We start from the raw sequence: 12,205 nt of genomic DNA on the forward strand, positions 1-12,205 counted from the left end.
AGGTCACCAATCAAGCAGCAGAGAAGCAAATTTCATCAGATTGTACGTAAGGGACATAGAGGTGATTAACGAAAAATTACCTGGTAGGCAAATTGTTTCGGAGAGGCGGAGACCACTAGAACCCCTTGGTTCAAGATTAATTTTGACGTGACTTATCTTTCCAAATCAAACAAATCTTGTTCAGGGTTAGTTGTCCCTAATACAGAAGGCAAGAAAATGGGTTCGAGAACGATTATTAATGATCATGTGCCTACCCCCTTTGCAGCGGAAGCGATGTCATGTCTCCAAGCAGTTTAGATGGGTTTGGATCTAGGTTTTAGTGAGGTCATAGTTGACAGATAATCTAACTGTGATTAAGAAGATACATGTACAAGAGATTGACAGATCAGTGTTAAGTGCCTATATAATCGATGCAAAGAAAACTAGTGAAGATTTTAGTGGATGCATGTTCAGGCATGTAACAAGAAACAAGAATGAACTGGCCCACATTCTTGCTACAAAAGGTTTGTGAAGGGAGGAAACTACTTATCTAGTGGAAAGGGTGCCTCAACATGCAATAGCAGCGAAAGAGAAGGACAATCGGTGAACAGAAGCCCTTGATTTTGTATGTAAAATTAAAAAAAATTAAAAAAGTATGTAAAAAATATTTTAAAATTTTAAAAAATAAATATATTTATTATATCGGGCTGACCCGGCCCGAAAAAGTGGTGTCCGAGGCCCGGCCCGTTTTCTAAACGGGCCTCGTTTTTTTGCTCAAACTCATATTTCGAGCCTATATTTTTACCCAAACCGTCCCATATTTCGGGCGGGCCGGGCTGCCCGGCCCATGAGCACCTCTACCCTTTGTTGTTCAATAAATTAAATCCAGGAATTATTTAAAAATTATGCATATGCATTTTATCTAATACACATAGATATTTATGCAGAATTGAATTGCCAAATCTGAGGCAAAAACACGTTTTGCCACGATCGGACGAGATTATTTTTATTTTCTTTTTTCATCTATTGAAGAAAGCGAAACCCCAAAACAGAAAAAGAAAGAATACAAAAGCAACAATAAGGAGGCAACAATGCATTGCTTCCTAAAATGAAACGAGTCCACTTAGTGTTCGTAAATCATACCAGGTAGATCATAAAGACTATTTTCCATTTTATTTCCAGTTTCGATCTCAATTCCAAACCAAAGCAAAAAGAAGAAAAATGGCCACGAATCCTGCCCTAGAACCCGAGATCGGACCCGATGGACTCGCTAGGGAAGCTCCTGTAATCGCCTACACTGAGAAGGTCACTTCTCTTTCTCCTCTCTTCTTTTTGTGTTTCGTTATTACTCTGCTGAAAATGTCATGGCGAATTCTTATGGTTTTTTTCTTCTGTGGCGGCAGATAATTGAAGAAGAGCGGGTTCAACTCAAGAAGTATGTTCATTTTGTTAATTTTAAATTTCTATTTTTGTATATGTGCTTTTTTTGATAATTTATTTTTCACTTGCCTTAGTTCAATTGTTGTAAACCTGGCTTATATGGACGACTCTGTTCAGTGCTGGGATTTAATCCAGTAATAGTAAGGAGAGTGTTCTTCTAGTCCTGCATTGCAATGCACGTGTTTAGGTAGAAAAACAGATGAGAGTATATATGAGTTTTCTATAAATGGTCAGCCTTTGAAGAATTACCTTAAATCCTTACTATAATTCTAATCTAGAGGGATAAGAAGTGATTTGTGCTGGTGCATTAACTTTCATGTGAGTTTGATACTACTTAAAACTTTAATTTAGTCCTAAATCTTAATTGAATTTACAGCTTCACTAAGTCTTATTATTCAAATCTGAAACAGATTCGAATTGCACTTGCTTAGAAGCTCTGGCATTTCTTTTGTGTCAGGATTATCTTTTACGTATATGTATTGACAAAAAGTTCATTATGACAATTTTTATTTACTCAATTAATCAAGTTTAAGAAATCTCTTTTGTGTATTTTCTTGGGATTTAGTTATTAAAATATAACAATTTATAGTACAAAAAAGAATTCTGTTTGTATCTTGGAACTTTTTTATCTAGTCTGTAGCATTTACTTATACAAATTAAGGTTGAAAGAGGATTGTGCTTTATATGGTTGTCATTTCCCTTCTCTTTAATGTTCTTTCAGTTTGTTTCTCGTGATTTCAATTGCTGGGGATTTTATCTGATCTCTATTGATTCACACTTCCAGATACATAGAAGAAAACTATTCTAAAATACGTGATGTTGAAAGAGAACTAGCAAATCTTACAATGGAGATGAAACTCACTGCTGGGCCCAAAAAAGCAGGTTGATGTGCTGCTGCCTGTATAAATATTTTTTCATTTATATGTATTTTTCTATAATGGGGTGACTCGTACATGGTATGATGTGTGGTACATACTTTCAGCCCTTGAACATATGAGAAAGAAAATCGAAATGTCAACTGAGAGAATATGTATTGCGAAGCAGAAGGAAGAACAAGCACGGAAGGTTTGTTGCATTCTCTCTCTCTCTCTCTCTCTCTCTCTCTCTGGTAGATTCTGGAATTTACTTATACATGATAATTATGGTTGCATTTGAATTAATTAAGGCCTGAATTTATTTTTTGGGACTTGCTACTGAATAAATTTTCAGTTTCTTTTACAATCCATTTTACTAGCAAGTATAGTGCCTCGTGTCTTTAGTTTTGTTGCAGCTCTTTAATATGTATTTCAGATTTGGGAAGCAGCATTGAAGGCTTTGAATGATGAGGAAGCACTTAAGCAGAAGTTATGTGAGGACTTAAAAAATCTGGTATACTTCTTTGCTGTAGGTGGATAAGCTTGCATTATTGCACTGTACTGAATTGATTCTTTCATTTGATAGGTTCAAGAAAGCAGTAACTCCCAGTTTGCTCGACTTGAGGAGTTGAAAAGGCGATTGGAAGCTTTGAACCCAAGTAGGGCATCCGCTTTGTCTAGTCATGTGAGCTTTCTTTTTATTCTTTCTTATTACACTACAAGTAGTTCATGTAGTATCCAATACTTATATGGTGTTCTAGGAGAAGATAACTTCTTTAGAACAATCATTAAAATAAGCATGTCACCAGATAAAAATTTGTTTTCTGTTATTGTGTGCTCTGCTTTTTAATTTTCTATTGCTGACCATTTTTGCAATCACTGTGCTATAAACTGGATTGATACGGAGGTGTCATATCAAAATGGAAAAGATATTCATGTGTTTGAGTGTTTACAAACTCAAGAACTTTTCCTGGCTACCTACTATAGTCCTTTTTGATTCATTGTTAATGTTTGGTTCCCTTTAGAAAATTGTTCTATTAATCAGTCCAGACTGCCCCTTTTCTGTGATATAAAGAAGGGGGAAAATGAAGCGAGATTATCATCTTAATTTGCTGATCTTTCTGAGATTATGTTTGTTCTTATGTAATAAAATACTCTGGAGTGTAGATGTATGGAAATTGGTTTCAAGAATGCCTGGAGCAGTTTGCTGGTTTGCTCAGGTAACCTAGGATCATTGTGGAGATGGCTATTCTTAAGAAGCCAAAATTAATGGTCTTCTTAACTGCTCCATTCTTGGGCATTATTTTTGTATCTCTTTTATATATTATCAGGGTTTTGGATTTTTCTAAGCTCGGGTATATGTGCACAAATCATAGAATTTTAAAAGTTTTCCCTTGGATCATGTTTAGGACGTGAAAGCAATTGGATTAACACAGGGTGCTGCGACTATGGAATCTTCCTCAGTTTCTCAAACAACAGATCTGAGGCCTACTTTTTCAGATAATGTACCTAATCTAGGTAATGGTGGAAATGTTCCAGCAATGAATGTGCATAATAAACTGCCCACAAATGATGGAGAACTAAAAGGAACAAAAAAAAGTCATTTTCATGGAAGAGAAAAAGGAATTGGTGCCGTGCCAAAGGGTAGAGGATCTACAGCACCTGGCTGGACAGGGGCAGGGTTTGATGTGGATGGTAGAACCTAGAGGCATAATTTCAGGTCCTCTTTTCTTTACTGAAGGATCAGGACAAACTATCATGTACGGGGTATCACCAGTCTTTCTCCCCAATTTATTTCTTGATCTCGACCCTTGTATCCTTTCAATTGCATATAGCTTGTTGATATGAATGATGTCATATGGCTTTTCTTTCTTATTTATTTCCTGAACAGATAAGTGTCATTAGTATTGTCTCCAAGGAGGAAATTATTTAGAATCCATCTCTTTAAAGAAATAATAATATAAATAATTTGGGAAACTCTTTGGTATCAAAACTTCGAACCAGTTTTGTGGGAAAAAAAGTTCTGTAATGGAATTTAATAGATGAAGGTTTGAGTTTTGAAATTTGTGCCACTGAGGTTTTCTTGCATTAGGTAAAACCGCTGGATGATTTGCTACATTATAGATTTGTAACATTCTATACCCAACTCGATTGTCGAATTCGAGTCACGGGATATCATACTTGTTGGAACAATTATGATAAATTTCAACTCAATTTAACAATTAGCACCTATTATTAAGTTCAAAACATTATTTTGTCATGTTATACAATCGTATGCGAGACTTGTGCAAGTTTACGGAAGCTCAATAGATAATTTAAGATTGAATAAGGATCAAATTGTAAAAATTTTAAACTATCGAGTTGATGCCATGATTTTGGGGGTTCTAGGTCGAGATGTAACTCATTGACTTGTCCTCATCGTGGCGTTGAGAGCTTGACATCACGATGTCACTCACTATTTTCAAAAGGTCCAAATGGTGCCAAAAAATCACAACTTGAATCAATTAAATTTGTCTCATTTCAACCAGATAAACTATTATATAAAATTCATATACACTAAACCAACCATTTATGTACTTTCAATTTAAACATTTATAATACAAAATCAACTCAAAACCTAGTAAATGTCATTTATCAAAGCAAAAGGGACTATAAAAACATTGCTGAGTTGAATGTCGCAGTTTGGAAGTTGGATCACTTCTCGTAACCTTGAGGTCCACCTATGTTTGTGCAAAGAATAAACAAACCGCACGCTAAGTGAAAAAGCTCAGTGGTATTTTCAAGGCTCAAACCATATAAATAAAAACATTAACATAATAAGAATATAACCGATGCATAATTCAATTTTAACTAATTCAAACAATGTATTCATGATTCATATGCTAATTTCATTCACTATCTCATTTAGCAATTCAATAAAAACATGACATGACAAATTTTCTACCATTAAGGATGTATGTGATACCATTTGATTATACCAATATCACATTTCTTTATCGCATTTACTGATTGGCTAAGTTTCCATATCAACCCTCCAAGCTTTTATAAATTGGTTCCATGGTCTTTAACATGATACTGATAATCACATATCACATATATGCATTAGTAGTACTATTTCATATTATCAAATCAATTCAAATATCATTTAATCAATTCAAATTTTATAATCCTATTTAACTTGACTCGGACTAGGGACGGATACACAGATCATCTAACCAGCAAACCAATCTGGCACCTAGTGCCTCATTAGAATGTTCGAAACATAAATTTGTGCCCAGTTGTCATTGATATAACCGAAGTAAAAGGTGTGCCCAACACTTATCGGAACGTCCGAAGTAATATATGCCCAATGCTCATCAACATATAGCTGAAGTATAAACTGTACACAATCTAACCCTATGACATGCCAACTATATCCGACACTGCCTGAACATTTAATAAGGTACCAATAATCCAATCACATTATATAAATCAATTCATAAATCATAATCTCATTTCATTTCATCACTAGTTCATGTATGTCCAATTTCACATAACATAGTTCATACTATATTCATATCACATATCACATATCACATACCAATTATATCACATTCTTTTATACTATATTTAATTCAGTCCAATTTCTTGCCATTCAATATCATTCAATACAAATAATTTTAGATGGAAATATAAGCTTACCTCGATAGTAAATCATGTAATTAACATGTATATGTGTATATATATAATGATTTCGAACCATAAAAGTACAAACCGATAGTTCAACTACTCGTCAACAATTCTTGCCTTTCTTTTCTCTCGCAAAGACTCAACGTCGTCTTTAGCTACATACGATAATTTAATAATAAAAATTTTATTAGTTTATACTTAATTCACATCCGACTATGTAGCCAATAATATTTTGTATTTTATTCAATTTAGTCCCTATACTCGGGATACACATATTTCTCGATATCTAACATTGGATTAGAATTTGATTTAACATTCTATTATTAGGGGCCCTATACTTTCTATCTATAACATAACTTCATGAAAGTTTTCAATTTAGTCCCTAATATTACAAAATTATCTAACAAGCTTAATTAGTTTTACAATTTAGTCATTATCATGATCTAAGCTTATTAACTACCAAATTCAAGTCTAATTCATCAATTTCTCTGTAATGGTAACTTGCTAAAAACTTAATAATTGAACAAATTGATACATGATCTAGCTAAATCAAACTCTCATTATCATAAACCTATAAAAATTAAAGAAAAATAGCTTAGAGACTTACTTGAAATAATGGTCGAATGCTAAAACTTCAAAAATTGTGCTTTTCTTTATTTCCTTTCTTGCTTGTAAGGTTTGAATGAGGAAGATAATACATTTTTATCTTTCTTCCCACTATCTTAACTATTTATACAAGGATTACAACTTAATTAACTAAATTAACCATTATTAATTAAGACATTTTTATACATTTTTACTATAAATTAAAACTAAGTGAGATACACCATTATCATTCACTATCATGTGATAAAGATTGGTTAAATAACCATTTTAATCTTTTGGATAATTGCTATCTAGGCCCCCAAGCAATTTCTAAATTAAAGCTCAATAACAATTGTACTTTTACAATTAGCCCTTGAGCTTTAATTAACTAATTTATTGGTCAAATTACTTAATCAAACTTTAATATATTTTCATACTATCTTCATTAGTCGCTATATTTCATCTTTAAATATTCAGTTTACAAAAATGGGGTTTCAAAATTGTATTTTTTGATACCACTAAAAATTAGGTCGTTACAATTCTCCCCCTTAAGAAATTTCATCACTAAAATTTACGTGAAAAGAATTGGGGATATTGAGATCTCATAATCTCTTTCGGTTCCTAGGTAGCTTCTTCCAAAATATGATTGTACCATAGGACTTTTACCAATGGCATGCGCTTGTTTCACAACTCTTTTTGTCACACCCCAAAATTGGGCTTAAGAGTTTCGAGGGTAAAATGAGAATTTTAACTTATATGTATTCAAAAATTCGTAGCATGGTAAATCGAAAATGTCTTTGTCTATGGATTTTAGGAAATTAAATCAATTTTTGAAAATGAGTTTCAAAAGACCTTTAATTTTGAATAAGGAATATTTTGTAAAAGGGTTCAAAATAGGAGTAGTTATAAAGCAATTATACCAAAAGTTTTTAAAATACCCTATTTTCCCCTCCATCTTCATAAAACATAGGACTATTTTCTCCTATTCACTTGTATTGCCGACTCTTGCATTCCCAAAGCCTTATTCATCAAATTTTGATTCCCAAACTCCATTCCTTTGATTTCTTTCATCATCATAACATTAAACCTCTTTAAAATTCCATAAAAATAATAAAAAAACACCATAGCTTGCTCTATTGCTTAACTTTTGGGTTTTTCGAATTTTCGATCAAACGTTTGATTCTTCATCAACTAAGGTAATGTTTTGTTTTCCTATTTATTTTTAATGATACCTAGCCTTTCAAATTGAGTTTTTATCCATTGAATCGAAATATTTGAATAAAAGCCGAAAATTGGGTCGTTAATGGTGAAATTTAGGATTTTGCATAAAAACGATATTTCAAAGTGCTTTTCAAATTTTTTTTGACATGATTAGAAGGTTTCTAAACTTTTCCTAAAGTTTCGTTAAGATATTTTAAGGTTTTATTGAGTTTTCATGAAAAATGCCTATTTTACATTAAAATTTATGAACCACGAATTTGGGTAATTTTGTGTAGTTTGAAGGTTAAGAATCAGTCATAGATGAATAACTAGATGAATGAAATTAGTTTTAGGCAAAAAGGATAAGTGGAGATTGAGATAATTGAGTTTCAATTTGGCTATTTCGAAGGTTTTAGTTCCAAGAGGAACTAGCTTGGGCCCTATATTTTGGGCATTTTAAGAGTTTCTATAGCTGAATTTTAATCATGGTTATTGTGTGGTTAACTTTGGTGAAGTTACGGAAGTGTTGGAGCCTTCGACGAGCAAGGCAAAAGGAAAGGTAAAGCTAGTTTAAGCTTTTGGCAATAGGCGAAAACGTGAATGGTGAGTGTTTGGAATCAGTGTTAGTAGACACGATTCATAGTTTGGCCATACAAAGCTTTATACAGAGCCATTTGAATGCTTGATTTGAAATTTTTATTGTACACAAAATTGGCTAAAGGTAAATAATGTTCCCAACTAGCTTCAAACTCAATGATATAGGCTCGAAGCATATCTTCTAACACTTGGATAACATGTTCTGATTGGCCGTCAGACTTGGGATGAAAAGCTGTGCTGAAATTCAACCTCACACCAAAGATTCATGCAATTTCTTTTAGAATATCAAAGTGAAACGAGGATCTCGGTCCGAGGTAATGGACATAGGTACACCATAAAGTCTTATTATCTCGTGAATATACATCTCAGCAAGCTTCGAGAGTTACCAATCGATTCTTACTGCAAGAAAATGAGAAGACTTTGTTAGTCGGTTAACTACTACCCAAATGACATTTCTTTTATTCAGCAAAGTTGGTAGACCAACAACAAAATCCATTGCAATTTGTTCCCATTTCCACTCAGGAATTGAAATAGGTTGAAGTACCTCAATGGGAACTTGATGTTTTGCTTTTAATCATTGGCAAGTAAAGCATTTAGCAACATATTCGATGGTTTCTCTTTTCATACCTGACCACTAATATGATTCTCGCAAGTCACAATACATTTCTGCACCACCAGGATATATAAAAAAAGAACTATCGTGAGCTTCACACAAAATAAATTTCTTCTGTTCAACATAATCAGGTACACAAATTCAGTTTTGAAAGCGAAGGCAATTATACTCGTCAATGTTGAAATTCTCATTGACGTATTGTTGGGCAAGCTTTCTTTTCTCCACTAGCTTAGCATTTGAGGATTGTGCCTCTTTCATTTGATCAATCAACATAGACTTTATTTCCAATTTAGCTAACAAGCTTCCATCATTACAAATACTCTGTTGGGCAAACATTTCTCTCAATTAAAATGTTGACTTTTGGCTTGAGGCATTAACCACTACATTCGCTGTAACAACCCTAACGTATCCGTTGCTGGAATAGGGTTACGGAGCATTACCAAAAATCAAAGCTTGAAACATTTCATAAATCATGGAAATTATCAATCAATCTCATACGTAATCTCCCTTATTTGAGCCCTCAAGGACCTAGAAACAATTTAGAAATGATTCGAGACTAAATAAAAAACATATGAAATTTCATGGAAAAAGATAGAAATTTTCACACTACAGGGGTCACACGGCTATGTGGCCAAGCTGTGTGACTCACACAGTTGAGACACACGTCTGTATCTCTGGCCGTGTGGACATTCGAAGTAGGGACACATGGCTGTGTCCCAGCCCGTGTCCGTGCCTGTGTAACTCACTGACTTGGGTCACACGGCAAAGCCACACGCCCGTGTGCTAGGCCATGTAACTCTCGAAATGGCCTTACAACCCCGTGCGGCAGGCCGTGTGCTAGGCTATGTAATTGCCTGACTTGCAACCCTTTGAAACCTACAGGGGACGCATGATCGTGTGTCACACACAACTGGGACACACGCCCGTGTCTTAGGTCGTGTGGACAAGAAATAGGCCATTTTCAAGCCAATTCTCTCGCCCAAAACAAGATCACACTTTCAAGCCATTTGCACCTATATTCAAGCATTCAAAATGTACCTAAAACATGCATTATAAAGCTACATCAATATGGTATTTGTTCATACAACCAATGTTCCCAAAAAGCACTTCAATCATAACAACTAACCATGTTTAAACAATTGCATAATCTAGCCATTAACCAACCATACCTTTCTAATCTAATTTCCTTGCCAAATTTACCACCATGATCACTTGCCAAAAGCACATTCATATATACCACAATGGCCACTAAAACATACATCAACCATAAAAGCACCAAAATGCCAAAATGTCATCAACCATAAAACCACATGTATACATGCCAACATGACAACTAATTCATCAACCAAAATACCACATTTACAAGCCAATCATAATGTCTATTTCATCAGGCACAAAACACCTATACATTCTACTATAACCATGACTCAAAAACATCAAAATCTACCGATATAGCTGATGGATCGTGTGATAGGTCTCCGACGATCATCCAACCCGAACGAGCTTCTGATTAACTATAAAACATAGAAAAGGAACACAAAGTAAGCATAAATGCTTAGTAAGTTCATAAATCATAAACAATGCCTACCATTTTAATGCATAAGCTTAAAAATAAATATGAATCAATCCAACACAAGCTTGGCACAAGCCTGGCACAAGCCTAAGCATCACCAATAACACAAATTAGTGTTTAATCACATAACTTAACAATATCATCACATAATAAGATAGATTTCACAAACATAATTCATATGCACTTAGACTTTCCATAAGTATGAGTATACATACTTCATACCTTTCCATAATATCAAAGTGAATTTCATCAAACCCTTACCGTAGCATACATAATTCAAAGTGTGCTAAACAATGGTCGAAACAATCCCATTTCATATTCGATGGTCATCACCATCCCTTTTAATATTCGATGGGCGTCGATACGTCATTGGAAATTTTTGTCGAGACATGATATGATAATGTAACATGATAGCATTTAAAATAACAAGTTAAAATGCTATTTAAATGTACGAACTTACCTCGACGATAAAACATAGAAATAAAATCGATTAATCCGAAGCTTTATCTTTGCCCCGATCTAAAGCCGTATGAGGTCCACCTTGATCTAAATGAATAAATTCAATCTATTTAATTCAATCCAATTTCATATTTGTTCAAAATTACACTTTTGCCCCTATTATTTTGATTCATTACAATTTAGTCCCTAAGCTCGTAAAAATAAAATTCATGCAAATTCATCCTTAACTTAAGCTACCCGAATTTCACATGCATCCATAGCAACTCATACATTTAATTATTTCAAAATTTCTACCACACATTTTACAAAATTTACAAATAAATCCCTAATTGACATTTTCAAATAAAATCACTTAATAAAAGTTGTTTATCTAACAACATAGATTTATTTTCTTCCACCAAACATCAAAAACAACTTGAAAACATTCATGGAAAAACCCTAATCTTTTAACAGATTTGAAAATTAGTCCCTGGGCTAGCTAAATTAAGCTACAACGACTCCAAAAATATAGAAATCATTAAAAACGGACGAAATATCAGTCACATGCAAGGATGAACTATGGCCGAACCTTGAAGCTTCATTAATGGATTTCCTTTAGGTTAATTTCTATGGAAGAAGACAATAACAAAGATGATGTCTTTGTTTTCTTTAAATTTTATTAACCTTTATTTAATAATTTACTTATTTAACCTTATTATTAACCTTTAAAAACACATATATATTGTCCATAATAGTCCACTCATAATATCAATTGTTTAATTTCAACATAAACCCTCTAACCATTTAATGACATAACTATTAGATCCCTTTAGCTTATAGAACTCAAGTTTTTCACCTTTTGCAACTTAGTCCTTTTTACCAAATTAAGCATGTAAACCTTAAAATTTCTTAACAAATTTTTTATACGATAATACTAACATGCTGTAGACATTAAAATAATAATAAAATAATTATTCTCACATTGGATTTGTTGTCCTAAAACCACTATTCCTATTTCACTAAAAATAGGCTGTTACAACTCTCCCCGCATAAAGGAATTTTCGTCCCCGAAAATCTTACTAGAAAAGAGGTTTAGATATTGCTTTCTCATAGCTTCTTCCGGTTCCCTGGTGGCTTCCTGTAAACCATGTCATTGCCAAAGAACTTTCACTAAAGTTATGTTTTTATTTCTCAATTCTTTAACCTCTCAAGCTAAAATTTTGATTGATTCTTGCTATACGACATATCAGACTGAAT

The 12,205-nt window shown here is 33.5% G+C and overlaps 1 protein-coding gene across 1 annotated transcript; it reads left to right on the forward strand.

Moving 5' to 3' along the window:
* The first annotated feature begins 913 nt into the window (after positions 1-913).
* Positions 914-4,130, forward strand: LOC107917993 (uncharacterized). Its single transcript, XM_016847464.2, has 7 exons — positions 914-1,284; positions 1,383-1,414; positions 2,204-2,301; positions 2,402-2,484; positions 2,710-2,787; positions 2,860-2,958; positions 3,683-4,130. Exons 1-7 carry the CDS (start codon positions 1,201-1,203, stop codon positions 3,977-3,979), a joined length of 771 nt encoding a protein of 256 aa, XP_016702953.1. The 5' UTR covers positions 914-1,200; the 3' UTR covers positions 3,980-4,130.
* Positions 4,131-12,205: the final 8,075 nt, after the last annotated feature.

This window comes from Gossypium hirsutum, chromosome D08 (assembly GCF_007990345.1).
Source record: "Gossypium hirsutum isolate 1008001.06 chromosome D08, Gossypium_hirsutum_v2.1, whole genome shotgun sequence".
Lineage (NCBI taxonomy): Eukaryota > Viridiplantae > Streptophyta > Magnoliopsida > Malvales > Malvaceae > Gossypium > Gossypium hirsutum.

What these genes read in the sequence shown, in the direction of transcription:
- LOC107917993 (XM_016847464.2), top strand. Translation starts at nt 1,201, where the DNA reads ATGGCCACGAATCCTGCCCTAGAACCCGAGATCGGACCCGATGGACTC. An exon ending in TAATCGCCTACACTGAGAAG is followed by an intron (nt 1,285 to 1,382) that starts GTCACTTCTCTT and finishes CTGTGGCGGCAG; the next exon opens with ATAATTGAAGAAGAGCGGGT. An exon ending in AGGAAGAACAAGCACGGAAG is followed by an intron (nt 2,485 to 2,709) that starts GTTTGTTGCATT and finishes TATGTATTTCAG; the next exon opens with ATTTGGGAAGCAGCATTGAA.